Source organism: Aspergillus piperis (genome assembly GCF_003184755.1).
Source record: "Aspergillus piperis CBS 112811 unplaced genomic scaffold BO85scaffold_12, whole genome shotgun sequence".
NCBI classification, from domain to species: Eukaryota; Fungi; Ascomycota; class Eurotiomycetes; order Eurotiales; family Aspergillaceae; genus Aspergillus; species Aspergillus piperis.
The window spans coordinates 675871-698649 of record NW_020291602.1 but is presented as its reverse complement, the minus strand read 5'-3'; the positions used below and the strand labels follow the sequence as shown (position 1 = coordinate 698649).

The window sequence follows — 22779 nt, the reverse complement described above, 5'->3', positions numbered from 1 at the left end:
TCCCCGAATCCCCTCAAACAAGCTTCCCTGTTCCCCAGATTAGGCGACAGTATTTCTTAGCGTCGGGTACACATAGTGCATGGATTTGCCCCATTCAAGTCATCAAAGTCAAGGTCTGTTTGTTTGGTTCGGAAGTGAACGAGTAGTGGGTATTTCTATTGGGAAATTACAATGTGGGGATACGACTATTCATAGGCTGGAATTATTGTCGACTCAGTCGAGTCCACTTGTATTGTTTTGGTGAATACAGATGATTTTAAATCAGTAGCACGTATCTGACTTCCCCCTCCCCATAGTAAGAAACAGTTACTGCACCTGTGATAGATCAAGACACCATCACCACAAGTCAGGCTCTAGATGGGAATCTAGATGGGAAGGCATTCCCAAGCCGTGAGTTGCCAGTGAAGAATGACATGAACAAGAATTCTCCGGTCCCGCTTCTTATAAATCAGGTCTCTGTGGAAGTTTCCGTTCGATTGGGGATTATCCTGGTTCAAGATGAGAAGGGTGTCACGAAGTTCAGGTCATCAAGTTCACACAGTCCCCCATATATAAGGGACCACATCCTGTCATACAGTAGCCACTACACACACCATTGAATTCCAGTTTTTCACCTTCTTTTCCACAACAGCCATCATCCATAAAGGTCTGGTCCAGCCATCTGTTCAGAAGCTGGGATGTCAATGAGTCTCTTCTCTTCAACATCGAACACCGTTATCATATCCGAATATCTGAATATCTGAGTCTCGAGTACAGAGACTCAAGTTGCTAAGTGTGCGGTAATACATGGAGGATTCTGTAGATAATGGTGAGAAACAATAATCCTTGCATTACTATGAATTAGCGAACATTACTGATGATTTCTTGTCAAGTTTCTTGAGGAGCTTCCCCATTGCTGAAGTGCCGATCAGACCAACAATCAACTGTGCATCTCAATATCGTTACAAAGAAACATCAATCTTGCGCATTTCACTGAATGCAATGTTACAGTGCCAGAGAACATGATTCGATCTTGGATCGTCCGACCATGTATACCGGTTTTCGTTTCTTCAGTGTGAACAGCTTTCGGGTAATGATGAACTTTCTCGAAAGTCCTGGTGCAGGAATCGGGGTATACGCCGCCCTATAGAAATTGTGCTTGTCACCAATGGAGCTGGGGAGGGTGTTTGTCCTACTGTAGCCTCACACAGCCTAACCTGCCTGTTAATCATAGCGTGTCTGCTCTGTCAGAGCGTTTGATGATTTGTTTGCATGGAAGCAATCCCGCAAGACTCACAATGACCAACCAGAACAACTCTGTCACACTCGGAACCACGCACGCATAGAATATTTACTAATACATCACAACCTGAAACGTTGGAGGGGCACTGAGGTTCCTTCTCTCGCTCCTACAAACGCCCTGCTGGCTCGTCAGAACCCGTGATTTGTACTACTTGCGCTGTGACTTATATAGTCTCTGTTTTCAAGTTGAGCACAGATGTCAATCAACCACTTCTTCCATCGAGTTATCCAGCAAAAGTCCATTTTCATCCAAGAACCGCTAAACACCGATTCGTATCTGCACAACCTCAGCTTAAGTCCACTTACCTGCTAGTCAACTATGTCTGTACCGGGAACTAGTCGCCAGGGCCAATTGAACTTGCCTCTACGAGGACGAGAACCATTTACTGCCATGGAAGATGTCTCCGAGAACATGAGAGACTTGCCTCTACGACCGCGGGATCCTCCCACTACCGCAGCAGACATCTCTGAAAAGACAAGAGAATTACCTCTACTAGGCCAGCTCCCTCTCACTTTTGCGGTAGATGTCTCTGGGAGCACGAAAGGCATCGTCCTTCGCAAAGAGACAGATGCTATCACTAAGTTTTGGCGTTCCATGTCGCCGGAATTGGTGCCATTGTCTACCATTCTTCCTTGGTCGAAAACAGCCCTCCCGTCAATGGAGATTTCACAAGTCGAAGAGCTTTATGTTTCTGGCGGAACTGATCCTGGTGTTTTGCTGCAGAGTTCAAGGTGCACATCTAAACTTCAGGACGCCAGCCTGTGGTTCCTCTTAACGGACGGCATCATTCGGGAGCATCGGATTCAGAAGTTTGCCAATGCCATCTACAACGCTGGAATCCATGGCACGGCCTGTGTGATTATCTTGTTTGGGGAACGCTATGAGTCACCATTCGACTGCGACGTTTCGGTTGGGATCTCTGTGTTTGCCGCGGCGCCACACTGCATCTTTCTCTTTTCTGATGTGGAAACCGATATCGTGTACGTCTTGCAGGCCAAAGGAACATTTTCCAACATTCTCCCCGCAGGGAGGGAGTTCTCGTCGTTTGGAGAGTGGACAAGATGGGAGGATCTAGTGACCATCACATACGAAGATCTCTTGAGGGTCGAGGTCCCATTACCGGTAAAACTGTCCGGGGATATGGTTCCTCTCTCAGATGGAACCCAATTTGACTTGATTAGTATTTATACTGGCTCCATATCCGAAACTGACACACTTACCCTGATATCGGACTACTCCGCCTTGGATGTCATCCTCGTGGCTGCGACAACAAGGGGTCAACGTGATATAGTCAGAAGATGGATAATGGACTCCTGTCTAGCATTACAGTCTCACTTGAATGATAATATGCTTCTGCCAGTCGAAGATATAGGTGGCAAGGCAACAAAGATATTCGTCGATCTTGTGAGGAAATTCGATACTTTGGCCCTGGATACGCCCGAACCCCGGAATCTGTGGCAAGCACTCCACAGATCAAACAGTCTATCAGAATTTGGACCCACCAAGTCAAATCTTCGTGGCCAGCATCATCAGAACTGGATTTCGAATGTCAAAGCCACTCATCTTGTGTCATCAATGATGGAGTATGAACTTGAAGAAGTATTGATAAGATTGAGTGCATTAAGTCTGCATGCAAGATCAATGCATCCAAACAACCTTACTCCAATGACTTCACCGGATTCAGGAGACACATCGTCATATGAAGCCAGAAGTACTCGACGAGCAAAAAGGCACAGCTCGTTGGTCGGAGTGAGAAGTGTTTCGCATCTTTCCGAGTCTGGACAGCTTTCGCATGATGCGACGCCCGAATCCAGAGACCACAAATGCCTGTTTTTGACGGGATTTAAAGGCCACAGGCACAGATTCGAGGAAGCTTTTGGGGAGCTCTCATACTACCAAACATGTCCTATCTGTGGACAGAAGGACTCGATACAGTGTCTTCTTCTCCGAATCAACACCAGCTCGGATGTTACCCCCAGTCTTCCACGGATAAATAGTGGTTATGTTGAACAGGGATATTCAATAGTGCTGGGTAGCAGCTACCCGGGTACTGATATTATATTACCTTTGACATCATGTGATGCTTGCGCATTTATTCTGCTCAATGTCGGAGTCTTACCTAATGGTGAGCGTGTTGATGCTGCATTGCCCTTGGTCCCTCTTGACGAGGATGGCAATCGACAGCAATGGGTCCAAGTCCTCAACAGAGTATATCAACACCGCTTTCATGATGGTCTCACGCTTGTGGCCTTTCTCTCTTCCGTCTGCTCCGAGATCGACAAGATAGCTAAAGAGGAGGGAGCCTCCTCTGGCCTGATGGAGTGTCTGAAGTGGTGCTGCAGGGCCATAAGCAAACTTGATGGTGTGGCTGTGAATGCTGGTCTCCTACCAGCCGCAAATCCATGGTCAACTATTGATCCTCACTCGGTGACCTTGCAACAATATTTGGTGGGAAGATTTTCTGATCCTTGGCATGAAAGATATACTTGCGCCCCACCCCTTCTGGCTTACCCTATTGAGGGATTCGTCGCCATTGTTCGCCTCGCCAGTCTGACAGAGAACATCACTTCTCCCATGATCGAATTGTGCGTGTGGAAGCGGCTACTTTACCACATAACTGAGCAGTACTCAGCATCTTGCAAACAGGGTGGATCCCAAGAGGCTAGTCGACACCTTGAAGACCACATATGTGAGCCATTCCGTGTCCCCTAGCTTGGAGAGTCAAAAGCAGCTAATACTGACCAACCAGTAGGTTCGCCATCGCCTATTACCTCAATTACCGTGAAAAAACTGGCTAGGCTTTTCCCTGCACTTGAGCAATTTGAGCGCATGGGTAAATACTTTGCGCCCATTGTGAAAAGGAGAAAATATCACGCTGCTTTGGCGGTCTTTCTGCACCTCATGCGGGCAATATCAAGTCACTTTGAGAATCTAGATGCAAGGGGACTTTTCGACAACATCCTGATTCGCGAGGACCAAGTGCGGGACGCTGGTAACCCATCCTGCGAGGTATTCCAGAAACCATTACAGGTTAGCAAAGGCGATGTTGTCAAGTTGATCAAGGATGTGTATGAGCTGAGTTGGGGACCTGTGGAGTGAGAAAAACGCATGGTCTTACGCATTCGATGTACCTTGCTCAAGAAGCATAACACGGAATGCTCTTCTACTATGCAGAACATCCTAAAGTCCAGAGTAGACCAACCTCAATGCGAGCTTATATAGTAGCTACATTTTAACACCCCTCGGCATCTGAACCCCAACCGGACTATATCGAAGGAGAGAGGCCCATATATAATCACAACTAACCAACTAGTCCCCAACTATAACGTCACCCAACAACTACCATCTTATATACACCACACCATCATTACATAGCGTTGCGCAGAGAGGATTGGCGCGAAGAGGCCAATTTAGCCACACTCGGTGAGTCATTCCCTTTCACTCCTGGATGGGGAGATGGCAGTCAATACTGACTTATTAGTAGAACAGCTTCCATCACTTTACTCAGTTTCTGTGGCCCAGCTGGGTAGCCATCTCCCATCACTTGATCAGTTCCGACGCCTAGGTGATTACTTTGCGCCCATTGAGACAACGACCAAGTATAATGCTGCTCTGGCTGTCTTCCTGCACATCATGCGGAAAGTCTCGATTCTACTCCTGCATAACCACCTTGAAGTGGGATTATTTGTCAAGTACATAGAGGACTATGGGCTTCACGTGCAGCAGGCAGACAACCAATTCTGCAACGTATTCGATGAACCAACGCTAGTTGGAGGAGGTAACGTTGAGAAGATGGTCAAGGATGTCTATGAGTTGCATTGAGGGAAATTGGATAGAGTAATGCCTTTTCTTTTTTTGGATCACTAGATGGATATCATGGTAGTATGACCATCAACCTTGAGTCTATGGAAAGGTACCTATATTCTAGTGAAACCTGGTAGCTACTGTTACTCCCTATGAATCAGTCTCCATAAAGCGAAGGAGAGGAGAGATGTCCATATCTATTCCCAGCCACCTAACTAAACCATACCCCCCAATATCGTACATACATACATACATACAGCACTTAATCAAACAATGAAGAAACATTTAACCCCACAACTCCCCAAACCCAGCATACAAATCCCTCTTCCCAATCTCCACGCCCTCCATGCGCACAATCGCATAAGCAATATTCAAATGAAAATAAATATTCGGCAGGACCATGGTATGCGCATACATCGCATTCGTCACATCGATCTCGACTCCGGGTCCCACGGGCGCAGGCTTGACCGTCTCGGCATTGGAATTCACCACCTCCTTCGTAGTAGCGTCATCATTATCCGCATCTTTCAGAAGCTCCAGCACTTTGTCGATGCGCTCGTAGCACTCCGCGAAGGATTGCGGGTTACCCTCTGGTAGGAAGGTTGTGGGGAGAGTGTCTGCCTCGGGGTGGTTGGTGAGCCGGGCGTAGAGACGGACGGAGTTGGATGTCACGAGGCGGATTTGGTCGGTGAGGGGGTACATGGTTGGATGGAGGCGGGAGCTGAGGAGGAGGGAGGATGGGTTGGAGTGGGTGCGTTCGGCGGTGCGGAGGAGGTGGAGGAGGGTTTTGAGGATGCTGGTGAGGATGGGGAGGGTGGTGGCGTAGAGGGTGGAGGTTGGTTTTGGGGGGGACATTTTGGATGGTTCAATTCTTCTTCTTCTTCTTCTTCTTCTTGTAAAATTGGATGGTTGGATGATTGATTTATCAATTGTGGTTGGGAGTGGTTGTAGTTGACTGTATTTATGTAGTCTGGTGAGTGAGTCACTGATGGATGGATACAGGATGCTTATGTAGTAGTGGATGGTGGAACTACTAGTGTCGTGATTAAAATCCAACATCAGACAAAGTGGATATAGTCTCGTATTATAGTGTTTCATAGCCACAGTTCTCCGAGATGGTTGTTGTGTTTGTCGCAGGAATCAATTGTCTTTCGATGCTATTTCAACTTGGTTACTATATCATGCCTATGGCTATACGCATTACGAGATGGATGGTAGTTAGAAGGTATATCATGCTCTTTGCAAGATTATTATATTTGTTCAAGTCATATCCCGACCAGCGGTGACACTGACGATGCACTATACTCAAAGTCTGCTAAGAATACAGCCCTACGACACCCACTGGGGACACACCCGCTTCACAAAGTTCATAAACTTGAAGAAGCCGACCGCATGCTCGACGTTGCCATACGGATCGACCACCCGCTCCGGGAAAGCGATGCCCGCCCCATACAGACCCCGGACAACGCGGCCGTTGGAGTCGCGGAAGCCTCCCGAAACCGGGTCGAACTCGGGCTCCAATGAGGAGCCATTGATTGACAGCTCTGGCAGCGGGTCCCGTGTGAAGCCGACGGCCTGTACTAGGTACGAGCACGAGGGCAGATGCCGCTCATACTGTGCTTGTTCCTGGTTGTCGCCGCAGTAGACCTTGGTGATGAACCGGCCAGCCTCGGAATGTGGCAGCTTGTCATCCTCTAGTTGCTGACGGGCGAAGTCGGCGGCAGACCCTTTGAGTCCGGTGTTGTCCCGGAGAATCCAGCCGTCCATGAATTCGGCATACCGCAGGGAATGCCGCGTGAACCACTTGATACGGAGCTCGGGATGGGATGTGCGGGCCAAATCTACCAGGTTGAGGAGGGCAAGGATGGCGCTATGCGACGCTCCTACTACGGCGACGGTCAAGGGCTTATCTCGGGGAAGATGCGACACCAGGTCGCTGGGCTTCAGTACAAGATCCAGGTCCAGTCTTTCAATGTGGTGCCCGGGAATAGAGATAGAGACCTCGGTTGGGGATGACCCTGTGCACACGACGAGGCGAGGCGTCAGTACCTCGACTTCGTCCTGCGAGTCCTGCAACCGGATGCGAACGGTCCAGGTAGCAGTCTATGTCGACGGTCAAATGTTAGCGATGCGGGATCCTAAATGGCTCCTAGAGCGCTATAACTGACTTTCTCGGCCAGGTTGGCAGCTGTGACAACTCCTCGACACGGCAGAACCCGTTCCATCTTTGTGATGCCATCGGTAAGAGCACGAACCACATCAATAGCATGATGCAAATGACAGGTTTTATTTTGGTCGAGTTTGGCCATCGTCGTAAATGGGTTGGGGATACGAGTGTTTTCGATTACAGTGCGGAAAGGTTGAACGGCCGTAGCGTACGCCTGAAAATAGCACACCTTGGTATTGCTGATTGAGCCAACAGAACCAGTCAGCAGGAGTGTTCCTCTTCTGGCACCCTGAAGCTCGTTCTGACGACCAGACCGAGGATTTGCTCACCTAGGAACCTCGCGGTATCTCTGGTTTATCCGGCCACCTTGGAATAACGGGTCAACCCAGGCAATCTTCCCTCCAAGTTGCTTCTCCAGGAGATTTCCCACAACCGCCAGACCGGCTGGACCGGCTCCCACAACGACAGCAGCACATTTCTGGGGTTGAGCCATCCTCAAATTGCTCCTATAGATGGGGTGGAGGAAATAATAGCAGAAAGTCGGGATATCACAAATTCACAGGGCTGATAAAAGGGTGGTTGTGACAATCGAAGCGTGATCTCAAAAGAGCGGGAGAGGCATTTATGGGGATGGGAGTCAGAACGCCAGGGGAGCTGGGTCGTATTGCCGGCGTAATTCTCGGCGAAACAGGCGAACGAGAATCAAGGCCATGTTTTGGCGGGAGAGGGGAAGCCACGAACACAACACCATGAATGACCGCTGAGAATGGGATAGCCGAGTACCCCGATGGCCTAGATAGGATAGGCAGATGGGAAGAAAGCCGATCAGCCAGTCAATCCGCTCCAAATTCGAGTCACGGCGCAGGAAAACTGCGCAGAAACAAAGTCTCTCGGGCGAGATAACGCATGATGCCTCCGCTACGGCCGGTCAGGCGGTGATAACCGCACTGCTCACTGGTCACACTGAGTGTATCACCGCTTCTCGCACGACTGACCGGTTGTTGCGCAATCCAATGTGGCCAGCCCCACCCGGATTCGCTCCTGGAGCATCCTGGGCCGCTTTCCGTCGGCAGTCACATTCTGTCGTCTTGGCTGGGAATGAAGGAGGGCCGCAAGGCGTAGAGGAGTCGGGGGGAAGGTCACCGTCAAGTAGGGAGCAACATTGAGCTTCTGTCTGGTTAATTGACGGGACTGTGTCTTCCAGTTTGGTCCAAAGAGGGAGGACAAAACCAGCGTTGCTGGTGATGGAGGAAGAGAGCGACCTTATATTCAAATGCGCAGATGACGGGATTGGGTGGTCTTGGCGCAATTGCGTGATCGCCTTGGGGAATGAGGTGATGCTCTCTCCGGCCTGATTTGGCAGGCTACCATCTATACTACCCAGATAGTATACTCCCAGTCTATCGATAGCCGATAAGGATGTATAGTTACAGCTGCTTAGTAAATAATCCAACAATAACACGAGTTCATAACTACATATCTGCTTACTGCTCCTCAGAGATTTACTTGTTTCTAGCTCTCCTGCACTCTAAAGAGTCTGCTGACTTAGGATCCCCGCATTAGACCGCCCAAAACACCCGCACTGACACTCGCTGCACATGGTTCGACCACCCTCCAAACCGTGCCCGACCCCAGACAGCAATCGCATCTCCAATCTCCAGACTGCGGACTTGGCTTCCATCCAGTGTGGCTCGTCCTCGTCCCTGAGTTCGTTCAATTTCCTCCGCTTCACTCGAGTCCGGAGCGATATCATCCTGGTAGTGCCAAACAATAGTATGCTTTTGCGAACCTGGCACGGCCGTCTTATTCGACTGTAGCTTATGAGCCGTTGGCAGCAGGTTAGGATGATCGGGCCCAAAATGGAATGGACCCTGCGGTGGAGGCTGATTATTTGCAGCTCTCTTCTGATGTGCTGAGTGAATGACTTCGGTATCAAACCACGAATAAGAGCCCCCGTATTGGCCGCGAGACCCTGGGCCGCCACCCCATCCCTGATCGTGAGATTCAATAGTAAAGATGATCTGGCGGCATGGATGAGTGGTCCGATGGGGCAAAGGCTTTGGAGACGGAGTATTCAAGGTCTGGTGGTTTAAACACGGTGTCAGCAACAATAACCCGATGAAAAAGTCTCCGGGTGGAGTGAGACGCATGCAAAATGCCACAGTAGGCCAAAAGCTCCAACTTACCTGCACATCATAGCACAGAGGTACCGTCGTTAGAATAATCTGATCTTGATCTTTCCTGATAACAGTCTCTCCTTCCAGGACGGACTCAGAAGAAGCCCAATACTCGGCTGCGTCCACAATCATATCTACAATTTCAGCTGGCAGCAACTCTTGCGAGTTCCTCGTCCATTGCCAAATATGCTGTAGCAAATACCGAACCTTCAAAACATCGAAACAACTGGGATAGTATGTGTCACCTTCCGGGGAAGAGTCCTTGTTATCCTCGACTGGTGGGGTGCTTGTATCGTTGTTGTTGGGGGGCCGGTTTGGTCGTCGCCTTATAGCAAGCCGATTGACTAGAGGCAACATCATTATGTTTGTAGCCTGCGAGCTACTTGAAAGGGCCTCCTTAAGTTTGTACCGATACAAACCTAACGTTGGCTCATGCGAAACGACAGACTTAGAAACGGTCGTAGTTCGGTATCAAATCTAATTGTTGCCTTGACGAACTTAGCCAGCGGGCCAACATAAGACAGCTACAAAATGAAGAGGATTGCTCACTCAAGACAAGCTCATTTCAATGGTTGGGCTCAGGCACCAGTCTGACTCAAGTGATGTCGGTCAACTTAGTGTAACCGTTTTGATCTCACCCCGCCTTCCGGGCAGAATGATAGAGGGGGAGGAGAGATACAGTAGGCACCACACGCGATGGTTAAAATATGGAACAAAAGTCTATCAATGATTTGACTAGAACTAGCATTCATAGGAATATGTTACATGCCGGTTTATAAGAGAAGAGCGCTGCATATGTGAAGGGCGATAGCAGTGATTGATATCGCCAGGAGAAAGGCGGCGCAATCGATAGGTGACGTCATGGGCGTGTTCCTGAAAGGGCCAAAGTTACACATCGCGTACAGCAGAACAGGCACAATACAGACAGTTCACAACCGATGAATTGGCATGCAACAGATGGATATCTACTTAACGAGTCTCGTATCAATTGGCTTTTTGACATGCAAAATACACCCGTGAAAATAGAATACAGATTATAAAAACGCCAGCAAGCTCACATCCCAGTCCATTAATCGGTCTTCCCCTTCTTCCATCCACCAGCGGCTTTGTAGGCCGCAGCACGCTTGCTGCTCCGGTTGTTCGGCTTGCCCTTGGAGCCACGGCTCTTCGTCTTGACCCGAATGTGCGAACCTTCGGTGGCCCGATGGCCTTCGAACACCAAGGAGTTCTGCGAGATGGACTTCTGCGCATCCGCCTTCACCTTGGCTGCACCGGCCCGGCCAAAGAGTCTGCCTGCGCGACCCTGAAGGGTCTTGTCTGCCTCACCAAGCGTCTTCTTCTGGCCACCGCCGTCTGAACGCTTCTTGAGAACCTTCTTGGCCCGGGACACACGGAGCTTGCGGGGAAGCATAGGCGGGTAATGCTTTCCATTGAGTACAAGAGCCTCCTCGACACAATTTTGATCATAGAATTGAACGTAGGCAAATCCTTTGCCGACACGAGTGAGGCTGTCGCGAACCACGCGGACTGATTCAACATTTCCATTCTTGGGCTTATCCTTATTCGAACGACCGGTGTGAGCGTTGAAGGTCCGCCAGAGGCCTTCTTCAACATCTGCGGGGGCTCGCTTTTTCTTCTTCTGCTCATCGTCGGGCTTGACCTCGTTGTCGACAAAGTCCAGATTACCGACGAAAACACAGCGTTTGTGGTCGATCGGGGCAGGATGCGCGACACTGTCAACACGCAAATGCCGGTCCAGAATCACGGTACCGTTGAGCGCAGCGGGAGCCTTGCGCGCGGCTTGCACAGTGCTGTAGACGGCATATGCGTTGGTGCACGGCGTCGTATCATCCAGTACTTCTTGCTTGGCAAATGAGGCTCGCTTGGGGACTCCGCCACCACTGGCAAATGCTGTGGAGCGGAAGCGAATAGATTCCACCTTGTGAGGTCCAGTAGACTCCGGAAGCGTAGAGAGGAACGATCCTAGGTGTTTCAGGAGGGTCTTTTTAGCGGACTTGGACTTGATCGCCTCACTAGAGACATTGCCCAAGAAAACAGTTCGGTTAGATTTGTCCAATTCCTTCGACTCGGCATCCCCTGTCTGGCTCTCGTGCTTCGGGGCGGCCGTCTTCTCCTCATCCTCTTCAGAACTCTCCTCATCATCTTCTTCCTCAGATATCTCGGCATCCTCTCCCTGCTCACCCTCTACCGTCTTCTGTCGCTTCGCCTTCTCTTCCCGTCTCTTTTCATCCTCCTTCTTCTGCTCCTTCGCGATGCGACGCATGTATGAGTCTTCGACATCTTCTGCAGTGGTCCTCTTGCGTTTGCGGCTGGGCGCCTCGGCGGCTACTTCGGCCTTGTCGCTGCCCTCATCGCTCGATGCTTCCGGGGCTTCCTGCATCTCCTCGTCCTCGGGCAGAGATTCGTCTTCCAATTCGGAGAGCACATCTTCGCCATCTTCATCCTCGTCATTTTCGGCAGTGCGCTTGCTTGATTGGGGAGCGGGAGCGGCGATTGTGACGGAAGGAGCTTTTACTGGGCCAGCCTAATGATGCCCCATGTGGCCATGTTAGTTCAAGATACACTGGCGAAGCAGAAGGTGTGTGTTACGCACACTTGTCTCAAACAGGGCAGCGAGAGTAGGATCAATGGAGGCCTTTGCCCCCAAGAGAGGAAGAGACTTGTCTGATTTTCCCATAATGATAGAAGCCTAGGGATCCAGTCCCTTTCGAAAAATGGAGAAAAATGTAAGATGGTAAAGCTGACAGGCCTGTAACTGTCAAATTTCCGTATTATCTGCGCTTGGCGTTTCTGTTCTGATGTTTCCTACTTTTTTTACTTTTTCCTCTTTTTTTTTCTGGGTCTCGGCGATAGGCGCCGGTTCAGTCACGTGGGAACTGATAGCGGTCCAACTAATGAAGGGGCATTAGAAGTCTCAGCCACAAGGAAATCAAATTTTGATAACCGACCCAAATGAAATGATCCTATATCCACCTGAAAATATGACAATTACCATTGAAATTCCTGTTGTCCTCAATTGAGCGAGACACCGAGGATGATAAGATGGTCGCACGTCAAGGCGGTGAGACTCCACGGGGCGCGGCAACAATACAGTCGGCAGAACGCGATACAGGCGGTATACGGGAAGAGGAGCAGCGAAAGGGAAGCGGCCGGCCAGTCAGTGAATCAATCTCCATCATTGCTGCTGCTGCTGCTGCTGCTTTGCTGCTCTGCTGCTGCTCTGGTTCTTTCTCCCTCCGCCGCCGCCTCTCCTCCTCTTTTCCTCTCACCTCCAAGCTGCCATCGCTTCCCTAGCGCTTCAGACTTGGTGGTCTTTATCTCCAGACTCTTTTCCCCACACTACTCGCTCGCTTTCTGCTGCTTTCAACAATTTCCTCATCCAACCGTCTACCCTCCTCTTCCATGCCGCCCATCCTCCCGCTACGCTGCACTGTCGTCTTGCCCGCTTCGTGAGCGTTGACTTTCACCACCTCCTCCTACGTACAATACTTCCTCTCGACGAGAGTTTGCTTGCGCGGATTCTGGCGAGTGCATTCATACTACATATCGGACAATACTTTCGAGTTCTTCTGGCTTGCTCCTATCCTCTCTCCGCGATCGCGGTGGTTCAGGGAACCGGACTCGGTCGCGGCAGCTGCATCTTACGAGTTTCGCTGCTGGCGCATTACTGAACGGTATGTTCTTCGAGGCTTTTCTTATGGATACTTGGTTGGTGCCAGATACTCGCGATGTTGTCACGGCTCTGGGACCTCGAGACAGCGCCCTGAGCGTTGCAGTTGGGTCGGCGCAGTTCCCAGAGCCCAAACCGGGAGCGAAAGTCACTTTCGCTCCGTCTGGGGTGTGATCAGAACCTCCGCACCGCCTTTGGCAACCCTCTTTCTCCCCTCTCATCCTCGACATTTTCCTCTTCCACTCTTCTCCCCAGCTAATGAGTTTCATATCGCCTTATTTTGCCGTATCATGTTTTTTCTCAAGTTGTCTAACGTTTTGTTCTCCATTGAACTAGATTTACGACCCTGATCCTACCAACAACCACGGATTTGCCTACCCCCCACAGGTCTCCAGACCACAATCTCCACACACCACGCCCTCAATTCTTCCTCTCTGACCTCCCCCCTCTTCCTACCGATAAACCTCATACTCGCGCATAACCATGGAGGTAGCCGAAAGCAGGGAGCCTGTTTCGGTGGGTGCGCCAGCTGGAGCAGACTCTGCCGTCACCAATGGCGAACAGAACCTCCTTCTGGACGACTCATTCATGGGTGATGATAGATCTAGCAGTTTGAGTGAGATTGATGACGTATCTGAAAATATTCCATCCGACTATGAGTCTCCGAAGCCCGACAAAGTGGCCCCGGAAAATGATTCAGAAGCGGAAACGGAGCGCATTGAGGACTCACCAAACTTCCGTTCAAAAACAAATATCGTCGTGAGTGCCTCTGGCTATGAGCCCAGTCCCAGCAAGCTGGCTCAGTCGACGACCTACGATGATGTGGAAGATGACGAAGAGCACGTGGCGGACGATTCCCCCAGTAAGCCCCGTGCTAAAACCACACGCACCGCTGAAGTGGACAACGACACACCCGGGCTCGATGACTCTGCGCTTTCAGAAAGCACTGGCAAGAAGCGCAAGCGGCTAGAGTCCGGTGACGAGGGGGGTATGGAAATCGACGAAGAAGATTTGCCGCCCCAGAAGCGCCGTGGCTCAGTCAAGAGTGACTTGAGCGACCCTCCGCCGGATGACCTCGTACTCACACCCGAGCCAATGGACGAACCTCCAAAGCTCGTCGAGGAAGACATCGCAACCGACGACGTCCCCGAGTCGACCTTACCTGCGGTACCTGCTAAGGGTAAGAGAGCCAAGAAGGGTAAGCGGAAGGGTCGGAAAACCAGAGATGCCGACGATGAAGCCGATAACGGTGCGCTTGAGACCGGCGCAGAGGCCGATGACGTTGGCGATGATGATGCCGCGGAACGTGGTGAAGATGCGGATGACGGTGAAGCTGCTGCCGCCAAACTTGAGGAAGAGTGTAAGTTGCCCCAGAGATGCAGGCTCCAGTTACTCCGATTCTGATCTCCACACCTAGCAGCCAAGAGGATATCTGCGATGGATTCTCTCGCCGTATTGGAACGGGAGTTTGCGACCCTACGAGACAAGTATGAACCCATTTATCTTTGTGTGTTATGAGCAGATTACTAACCACATGGCTGCTAGGATCTATGACGAGAGGATTTCAAAATTGAACCGAGAGCTAGAGATGCTCGACGCAAAGAATCCCACGCATCCTGAGTACCTGCGGCAGCTTGAATGCATCGGACGGTATCGCGATACGAAAATCAAATACGAACAGACACTCTTTCAGTACAGGATGAAAGCCTTGTTGAATAAGAGTCTAGCTGAACGTGCTCAAGCGCATAGCACCTTCTTTCAACGGACACGAGATATTCGCGAAAAGCATTCAAGTGCGATCAGCAAGCAGTTTTACTCTATCCAGCACGATCGCTTCAAGACGGACGAGATTAGCCCGCAACATTACATTCCGTTCCCCACCCGCCGGTCACAGCAGATCGCCCACCAAACCGCGTACAACCAAGAGGTGTCTGTCATGGCAGGAGTTGCCAAATACGTCGGCTTTCCAGCTGCACCTGCGCTGTCCGCTGCACGGCCATCGGAGCTTGATGAGGATCTAGAAAAGATGGGTGTAAGTCCAATCAAATCATAAAACTTTTCCGACAGTGAACGTCCAATCTGACATGGCACACGCAGATCTCCATCGAACCACGAGTTCCCGCATCACAGGCTCAGTCCACGCTCCCGCGGGGTGCCATGCCGGCCATGTCATCGAACGTCTACCGCACAGCTGCAGAAGAAGCTTTCTTGGAGCAGACGCCATGGGCTAATCCGCAGCATCCCATACATCAGCACCAGCAGCTGCCACAAAGACCGCAGAGTCGGGTCTTTGAGAATCCTCGGGCTCCTGTGTTCACAACACCTGCCGCACAAAAACGAGTGGTTGACATACACGCACCCAACGGGTCTGCCTCCACAATCGCCGAAAACTCCTCAGCCAACAACACCCCCTACGACCAAGAACAACACCCTCAACATCCCGGACCCTTTGCAAACCCCGATTACGAGGCGGAGAGGAGATCTGGGTTCCGATCATTAAGTTCCTCTCCCCTCGATGTACGCAAACCACATCCCGCCTCGTATAATACAACACTCGGTCACCGCTCTCCCCAAGGGACCTCTCAAAATGCCGCCTATTCACCACCTTCGGCCCGACTCGGTCTCTTCCAGTCGGCTACCGTGAAACGTGATTCCTCGCCGCCACTCTCATCTCGACCGGTCAACTCCATTCATCAGTCAACAGGACTCCTTGGCCCTGGGTCGAATCAGATGGCAGCGCGATAATGAAAGTCTATCACGCAGCAGCAAACTCACCATCTACCATCATTTCTTCCGAGGTGTGGACATTCTCCATAGCTCAATGTACAGGGCTTCGCTTTCAGGTGTTGTAGAGTGTTTTTAATGTATGTACGGATTTGGCATGTATGACTGGCACCAACAGGGACGAATTCAAGTGATCTATCTATTCTGCAATTTCTGCCGGTTCCTCTTATCTCACTGTTTTTTGATGAGGAACTGCTTTGGGGCAATGTGTGAATATGGGCGAACGGATGCATCGGCTGATAGCTAATACTTTTTGCTGGGGGTTTTTTGCTTGATCTTTTTTTTTCTCTAAACAAACACCGTCTTCTCTTCTTTCTTCTTCTTATTTTCTTGCAATTCACGATACATACTACATATGCCCACGGTGTTATGTCTTGACCTCTTTGCTCTCTTGGCGTTGTTGGGATATGTGTATTCTTTCTCTGTTTATTACCACGGAAAGCCGTGCATAGGAGGTTTATTAGAATAGAAACTCTCTTCACTGATCAGTGCAACTCTTCAAATTCTTATTTTATTCCTGTCTTTCGATCTTTCACCATATACGGTGTGGCACTAGTACATCCGTATCACTCAGTAGGTACGGAGTGCAGACACTATCTTTACCAAGCCACAAGCCACAAGCCACACGTACCGGATCAACATCTCCGCGCGGAATTAATTCCAATGCTACATAAGCCATGTATTGATTAATACTCTCCCTTGGTATAGATTGAAACTCAGATAAATAGATTGATAGATAGATAAGCCCCGCTAACTCGAATAAATGGATATCATCCCCCCCACATCTAGATAAGATAAATAACTACTGTCATACTATAGTTAGTACTACTTAGTTGTAATGAAGCAGACATTGAATTGATTGGCTATTTAGTCTATGCGAGTGACGCAATCAGAAAGGAGATGGGGTGGGGAATCATCCGTAACAGAGGTAGGTATTGATGGATTTGCTTGTATGTATGTATGTATGTATGTATTCTCTTTCTTTGATTGTGTCTGTTGCAAGTTACAAAGTGATACATAACAGGGTAGGTATTTCTTTGAATGTGAGAGGGTGTATTGGTGTTGGTTACGGACGCTTCCTCTTCTTGCTCAGGTGGTGGTTGGGGTGGCATCTGGTTGTGATTGTGGTTGTTGTTGTGGCGGCGGGGGAGCGGGGTTGGATTCATCCGTGCCGTTGGTGAGGGGGGTGTTGGACTCTGATGATGCGATAGGGCGGGATGCGAGGGTGGTTTGCTGCTGCTGTTGCTGCTGAGGCTGAGTTTGAGGAGTCTGGGATGGTGTTTGTTGCCCTTCTTGTTGTTGCTGCTGTTGCTGCTCTTCGGTCTTCTTGGGACGCCATTTGGCGAGTAATTTACCGGCCAAGGGACGGGATTCTTCGTCTAAAGTGTGGGGTGGAATGGTTAGCGTTGGGGTAGTCTGTGCGGGGGAGGATTGCAACATACAGGTATCGTAGACGTCCTCGAGGGCGTTGAGACACATCTCCCGTGCGGGGGGTCGGAACATTATCAGGTACCTTGGAATGTTGTTAGCTTCTTGATACTTGAGGGTTTCCTCTCTTCTTTTGGGTGGGTATGGAACGTACAGTAGAGATTGAATGCATAGGTTCACGCGCTCTGGATCCTTTGCTAGACTGGCCACTCGCTTTGTGATTGGGATCGTCACCTCGGGTATCTCACTGAGGAAGCGGATGAAGATCTTCGTGTCCCGAGAGTCCAGGTACGGGAGGAACCCGTCCAGGAGTCGCAGGACCCAGTGGTCGTAGTGTAACGGGACTGTTACCTCCTCGTCCTCCTCACGCCGATGCTGCGCAGTAAACTCCATTTGCATCCGGTCGTTGTACCATTCCTCGTTAAGCCACATGATGCCAATGTTTACGCGACCGCGAAAGTCCTCTAGGATATATCGGTAGAGGGTTTCTCGGATAGAGTCCGATATGGGGGCCTTTCCCTTCTCGACTTTTCCGCTTCCCGGTTCCAGACCAGCTGGGGCCCGAGTGGCAAGTCTAGTGAGCAGGGTCACCCAAGCGTCACGGTCGAAGGTGCTTCCAGCAAGGCGAGCAAAGCCTAGTTGCTGTTGACTCTTCCCTTTGGCTGGGTTAGGGGCAACTCCGGTGGACGTCAACATGCCAAACACTCTCCCAACAGCACTTCGACCAATGTCTGCGGCCTCATCTTCCGTCAGAGGCGGTGGCTGGGGTAGAACGAAAGGGCCTAGAGATACTAGGTCCGGTTGGAGGTCGGCCACTTCAGCGGATACGGCTTCCGCTTGTTCGGCTGCCGGTTCGGGAATGTCCATGGGCTGGTACTCGGGTTCGTAGTCGTCATCTTCTGCCTCCGCTGGGGCTGCCGGAGGCTGTGCAGCCTGCTGCTTCTGAATTGTTTGATACCGCATACGTATCGCCTGCGGCTCCGTTAGCACTGGTTTTTCCTTCCTTATTTGGAGTTCAGCATACCTCAATGGACTGCTGCATCATCGACTGGTCGACACGACCTAGGAGAGGAACAACAATCTTGAGTACAATATCGGTAGGCAACTGCTTCACATCGAAGTTCGACAGCTCCCGGTCTTCGGTGAGCGTAAAGAGCTGTGAATAGCTAATCGGGCCTGGTGGCAACGGCGGAACCTTGATCAGGGCTGGCGTTTCAGCATCGAGTTTCGCCCGTTTAGTGTTGTCTAGACCGTCCGTTGGCTCGGTAGGCAAACCGCGCTTCCGCGAGGCTTCGTCGGCGACTTCTATACGCGATTGCATCAATCGGTCGATATATTGCTGCATCTTGCCCGCCAGGGGGTGGTTGGGGTTCCTGGGTAGATCCATCAGCAATCCATCCGTTTATCTTATGCCACCATGTTGTCTCACCTCTTGAGTATATTGATCATCACTGCTCTGGCAGTCCGTTCCATCGACTTGACCCCAACTCGGACCGAGGGAGTTATGGGAGCGCGTACTTGTCTCGCAGGGTAGAAGTTCATGATCGCGTTGATGATCTTATTGCCCACGGATGGTCGGGTTCGAATGAGGACGGCCAGGCAGTTCAAAGTCGCATTGACGAGAAGGGGATCACTTTGAAAGTATTAGCGACATTTTACGTTGACTACCGCGGATGGAAAGGGGTCTTAGATACCTTGATTCTTCTTGGAAGACAGACAAAAGTCGATCCAGCAATCCGGACGCCTCTGCTTCCAAGTTTGGGAGAGACAGGATAGCATGGTTTCGGGGCACAATGGCCAAGGAGGTCTCATTCTGGTCGGGTCGCTAGGAAGACAGCGTTAATCTCAGCTAAATACGCAAGATCTCAGTGAACATACTCTAGGGTCGGCGATGGGGCCATGCGTCTGCACGTGGACGACTCGCTGTACGAACTTGATACAGCAGATCTTGACGGGGAAAGGGAAGGAGTCCCATCGACGCAGGATGTCCTGTTTGATGGCTGTCATGTTCTCCCAGGCGGTTGCCTCTGCGGGGTGATTGATACTGCAAGGTCAAGCGTTAGTACACTGCGAAGCCCAATGGGTGCTCTAAATCACATTGCAGCACCATGCAGCAATCTACGAGAGCTCTCCCGAGGGGGGCGAAACAGAAGCAAGCATCAGCCACCTACATATGCCTAAACACCAGCGGATACAAACTGGCCGCATTCTGCACTATATGTTTCAAAACCATGGGATCCTTTTCCGGCAATTCCAATATCTCTCGTAATGTCTGCAGCACGTTCGGGGCCAATTGTTCCTTCTGAGTCGAAGCCAACGCGGGACTGGCGAACGTCTCGGCCAGGAACTCCGATCCCCATCGTCGCAACTCCAGGCGTGTATTTGCGCCAATTAACGGAAGAACACCGTTCACGATCTGTGGGTAGAAGGCAGCATCGCCAAGGACGAGGTTTCGGGCGGCGTTGAGCTGGGCGATCTGATCGACGAGGTGATCGGTCGACTGAGCCATTACGACTGGTTCAATGGCCGACTGAGCCGGCCAGATGGAAGGAAGGACGAAGTTTGAAAGATCGAATTTGTAAAGCAAAAGGGGAACTGGTTGGGTTTGTCTACGCAGGGGAAGGGGAAATTCACGGTGCAAGCACCGGGCTTAGAATGCGACTAGATAATCTGCCGACGCGGCGCATACAGCGTAAAGGTGAGTACCGGTGATTGGTAAATATGAGAAGAAAGCAACGATGACTCGGGCGGAAACAAAGAGGTGATATAGGTAAGAAATACCAACCGAGAGACCCGAGGGGGGAAGGAGGGAAGGTGGAAGATAATGGTAGTTGTTGTTGATGGAAGAAGTCAAGCTGAATGAATGGATGGACGGAAGCCGAAGCAGGAATCTGGCCGGCGCTTGACACAATGGTCACGTGAGTCTGTCTCGCGGCATCCGCCGTCATTTCCCTTATCCTGTCCCCCCATCCTCATTCCATATCTATTGACATCCTTTCTAATTGGACCGTCATTCTCATCCAGGAAGAGCTCAATATCAAATGTGCCTGGTTGGTCGTTGACAATGGCATTTGGCCCCCATGCATCCTTAGTATAAATACTCATTATGCAGGTGTTAGGGATTCTACCCTAGATTTATTGATGATCGGCCGGCATTAAAATGCCTCGAGCACACCCATGGGTCCAGTATAAGATGAAACCTAGCACCATGTGGATACACTAAGCAGCACTGCTAACACTCTCTTAAGTGCCTTGTACCTGGCATCCTCAAATTAGAGACAATGCTAGTAGAGTCAAAGAGAACTTCAGTCAACACCGTCACGTAGTACAGTCCAGACAGCCATATACCACATTTCACCAGCCATTATCATGCCACGATCCGGTTGAACAGTGGATCCTTCTCAAGCAATTGGGAATCCCCAGCTTTCAGGGTGATGCATACTTCCCACATTGGAGACGACCCACTTTTCCCCAAGAACGTTCGTGACGGCAGAAAGATACACCCACCAGGGACAAGCGTGAGCCCGGGCTCGAAGTCTACAATGTGGCCCAGTCCAGCGCCAAAATCTAGTTCAAAGACCTTGAGACCTCTCCAGCTGGTTACAATGATCCCCGCGGGTCCTGCTTCAACTTTGGTCCAATCTTCATTGTCGGCGACGGCGGCTGATGCGCTATACATGAGAGTCTTGTCCATGGTTGTAAGCTTCATGCGGATACGCAGTGCCAACTGAGCTAGATGTAGGAGATCTGCATCATCCCCTGTCTGGCCTGCCATCTCTTCAGAATAGATATCGTCATGGACAGGGAAGATCGCGTTCCCCAGGTAGGTCTCTGGTAGCGGAGGATCAACTCGGCTTCGCAAATCAACGGCCATTAGAAAATCGGCGCTTTGGGTTCTGTCTGCTCGCTCCGGGTGAAGGGCTCGGTCGACACAGATGGCTAGTGTTGCGGTAATAACATCGTTGCTAGAGATCCACTCTGAGGACTGCAACTGAGGCATGAGTTGAGTACAAATGTCCTTCACCTTGGCTACTTTCTCGGGTCTGAAGGTGTATCGCTTTGTCTCGACAATAGAGGACAAGGCAGATTCCATTGCATTCCATTGCTCAGTGGAAATGTTGGGATCAAAAACAGGCGTTCCCAACTCAATGCTGTGGTCGAGGCGCTTCACACATTTAGATGGAAAATTTGCGACTTCCTTCCGGAGGTCATCATGGGTCTTCGCGATAGTCTGCACGAGGCTGGTTGTGATTTCTTCGTTGATTGACTTGCAGCACTCGGCGACTGCTTCCAGGATCACACCGGCCCCGGTACCATCAAAGACGCTGTGCCAGAAGGACATGGCCACAATGATCCTGCTATGAAAGACATTTGCCTGGAAGCGAAGAACAGGACGCTGTTGGGAGGCTGGGATAAATGTGGGCAGAGGCAGATAGGACTGGATCGGGTTAGATTGAGAGTCTGCATCGCCGTCAAAGTGCTTGATCTTCAGCATAGGGACATCAGAAAGAGGAACACATGGGGGCGCAATATGCATTCGATTCTTGGGCCCGTCTGGCACACTATAGAGAACCACATCTCCGGCGAGCCAGGGCAATTCTGAAATCAACCTGTCAATTCCTTTCTGGAGGGTGGAGAGGGCTGTCTGCGTGTCGGTCGTGTCGAAGTACAGGATGTACGGCAGGAAGAGCTTCGCCGGGATGTGGTCAAGTGGGCTTAAAGCCAGCAGACCAGGGCTATCCGACATGCTGGAAGATTAAATATGAGGAGAATTCAAGTGGAATAATACAGTCACGCAGTTTGATGTTGGTCAACGAGGTGATGATCCTCGCCGCTCAGACAAGATCTCTGATGCGAACCATGTCCTTGACAGGTTGCGGTCGTCCCATCCCTCCTGAATCCCCTTTAAAGCAGCCCACTACGGGCATTCAACTCCGAAATTAATAGACCAGATAACAAAGAAACGGTGTAACCGGGGTTGTTGTTAGTCTGACGCCGCCGCATACATAAATTGCGCCTCCCAGTAAGGTGCAAGATGCCATCAGACTAGAGCCAGTCAGGGCTGAGCCGGCTGATGCGGGTTCATGACAAAGTCCAAGAGCCATTCTCGCAGCATTACGCCTTGATTATGATCATCGATGGCTGATCTTTACTGTGTAACATATCTCTCTAATCTTTATGTCAATGGGCGAGGCATTGACACCATCCTGGCCGTGGCAGCCTCCGCGACCAACGGTCACTCCCCGGTTCATGCGCCAAGTGGGCCACTATGACAGCCCTGAATCGAATGATGGTTCATGTTCGCCTCAAACAACACAGTGGCACAGCACCGGCCCACTTGGTCCCTTTCAGGATTGGCTTCCCTGTTCAATAGATTAATTATCATTTCTATTATGTCTCTTAACAGGATATTTACCCTGCAGTCGGCCGCATGGGGGACGGATCC

The 22779-nt window shown here is 50.7% G+C and overlaps 9 protein-coding genes across 9 annotated transcripts; 3 read left to right on the top strand and 6 right to left on the bottom strand.

Annotated features, from left to right (window-relative positions):
* Window positions 1-1600: 1600 nt before the first annotated feature.
* On the top strand, window positions 1601-5104 carry BO85DRAFT_489346 (uncharacterized protein; the record flags this gene model as incomplete). Its single annotated transcript, XM_025663597.1, has 4 exons — window positions 1601-3971; window positions 4035-4377; window positions 4668-4705; window positions 4767-5104. 4 exons carry the CDS (start codon window positions 1601-1603, stop codon window positions 5102-5104), a joined length of 3090 nt encoding a protein of 1029 aa, XP_025514484.1.
* A 60-nt stretch (window positions 5105-5164) lies between these two features.
* On the bottom strand, window positions 5165-6074 carry BO85DRAFT_450586 (DUF1993 domain-containing protein). The gene has a single exon (XM_025660412.1). The coding sequence runs from the start codon at window positions 5939-5941 to the stop codon at window positions 5372-5374; it is 570 nt and encodes a 189-aa protein (XP_025514483.1). The 5' UTR covers window positions 5942-6074; the 3' UTR covers window positions 5165-5371.
* Window positions 6075-6415: 341 nt separating this feature from the next.
* Window positions 6416-7746, bottom strand: BO85DRAFT_374485 (uncharacterized protein; the record flags this gene model as incomplete). Its single annotated transcript, XM_025656131.1, has 3 exons — window positions 6416-7189; window positions 7255-7548; window positions 7591-7746. The coding sequence occupies 3 exons, from the start codon at window positions 7744-7746 to the stop codon at window positions 6416-6418; spliced, it is 1224 nt and encodes a 407-aa protein (XP_025514482.1).
* Window positions 7747-7904: 158 nt separating this feature from the next.
* On the top strand, window positions 7905-8571 carry BO85DRAFT_53501 (uncharacterized protein). The gene has a single exon (XM_025665460.1). The coding sequence runs from the start codon at window positions 8063-8065 to the stop codon at window positions 8417-8419; it is 357 nt and encodes a 118-aa protein (XP_025514481.1). The 5' UTR covers window positions 7905-8062; the 3' UTR covers window positions 8420-8571.
* A 51-nt stretch (window positions 8572-8622) lies between these two features.
* Window positions 8623-9956, bottom strand: BO85DRAFT_450584 (uncharacterized protein). The gene is made up of 2 exons (XM_025660411.1): window positions 9440-9956; window positions 8623-9334 (listed from the first exon to the last, which is right to left on the bottom strand). Exons 1-2 carry the CDS (start codon window positions 9788-9790, stop codon window positions 8813-8815), a joined length of 873 nt encoding a protein of 290 aa, XP_025514480.1. The 5' UTR covers window positions 9791-9956; the 3' UTR covers window positions 8623-8812.
* Window positions 9957-10311: 355 nt separating this feature from the next.
* On the bottom strand, window positions 10312-12241 carry nop12 (rRNA-processing protein NOP12). The gene is made up of 2 exons (XM_025662918.1): window positions 12045-12241; window positions 10312-11975 (listed from the first exon to the last, which is right to left on the bottom strand). The coding sequence occupies exons 1-2, from the start codon at window positions 12126-12128 to the stop codon at window positions 10500-10502; spliced, it is 1560 nt and encodes a 519-aa protein (XP_025514479.1). The 5' UTR covers window positions 12129-12241; the 3' UTR covers window positions 10312-10499.
* Window positions 12242-13604: 1363 nt separating this feature from the next.
* On the top strand, window positions 13605-15866 carry BO85DRAFT_460490 (uncharacterized protein; the record flags this gene model as incomplete). The annotated part of the gene is made up of 4 exons (XM_025661721.1): window positions 13605-14481; window positions 14539-14608; window positions 14667-15153; window positions 15219-15866. 4 exons carry the CDS (start codon window positions 13605-13607, stop codon window positions 15864-15866), a joined length of 2082 nt encoding a protein of 693 aa, XP_025514478.1.
* Window positions 15867-16744: 878 nt separating this feature from the next.
* Window positions 16745-20180, bottom strand: BO85DRAFT_450581 (RNA-processing protein PTA1). Its single transcript, XM_025660410.1, has 8 exons — window positions 19505-20180; window positions 19212-19377; window positions 19028-19158; window positions 18763-18966; window positions 18358-18706; window positions 17488-18305; window positions 17348-17418; window positions 16745-17284 (listed from the first exon to the last, which is right to left on the bottom strand). The coding sequence occupies exons 1-8, from the start codon at window positions 19840-19842 to the stop codon at window positions 16995-16997; spliced, it is 2367 nt and encodes a 788-aa protein (XP_025514477.1). The 5' UTR covers window positions 19843-20180; the 3' UTR covers window positions 16745-16994.
* A 162-nt stretch (window positions 20181-20342) lies between these two features.
* On the bottom strand, window positions 20343-22262 carry BO85DRAFT_450580 (acetyltransferase). Its single transcript, XM_025660409.1, has one exon. It carries the CDS (start codon window positions 22078-22080, stop codon window positions 20701-20703), a length of 1380 nt encoding a protein of 459 aa, XP_025514476.1. The 5' UTR covers window positions 22081-22262; the 3' UTR covers window positions 20343-20700.
* Window positions 22263-22779: the final 517 nt, after the last annotated feature.

Bases quoted from the DNA above. Each gene is read 5' to 3' on its own strand.
- BO85DRAFT_450586 (XM_025660412.1), bottom strand. From the start codon at position 5,941: ATGTCCCCCCCAAAACCAACCTCCACCCTCTACGCCACCACCCTCCCC.
- nop12 (XM_025662918.1), bottom strand. From the start codon at position 12,128: ATGGGAAAATCAGACAAGTCTCTTCCTCTCTTGGGGGCAAAGGCCTCC. The intron at 11,976-12,044 runs GTGCGTAACACA...GGGCATCATTAG, and splicing joins CTGCCCTGTTTGAGACAAGT to GCTGGCCCAGTAAAAGCTCC.
- BO85DRAFT_53501 (XM_025665460.1), top strand. From the start codon at position 8,063: ATGGGAAGAAAGCCGATCAGCCAGTCAATCCGCTCCAAATTCGAGTCA.
- BO85DRAFT_450581 (XM_025660410.1), bottom strand. From the start codon at position 19,842: ATGGCTCAGTCGACCGATCACCTCGTCGATCAGATCGCCCAGCTCAAC. The intron at 19,378-19,504 runs GTAGGTGGCTGA...TTGACCTTGCAG, and splicing joins CCGCTGGTGTTTAGGCATAT to TATCAATCACCCCGCAGAGG. The intron at 17,285-17,347 runs GTATGTTGCAAT...CCCACACTTTAG, and splicing joins CGAGGACGTCTACGATACCT to ACGAAGAATCCCGTCCCTTG.
- BO85DRAFT_450580 (XM_025660409.1), bottom strand. From the start codon at position 22,080: ATGTCGGATAGCCCTGGTCTGCTGGCTTTAAGCCCACTTGACCACATC.
- BO85DRAFT_450584 (XM_025660411.1), bottom strand. From the start codon at position 9,790: ATGATGTTGCCTCTAGTCAATCGGCTTGCTATAAGGCGACGACCAAAC. The intron at 9,335-9,439 runs GTAAGTTGGAGC...TTAAACCACCAG, and splicing joins CTCTGTGCTATGATGTGCAG to ACCTTGAATACTCCGTCTCC.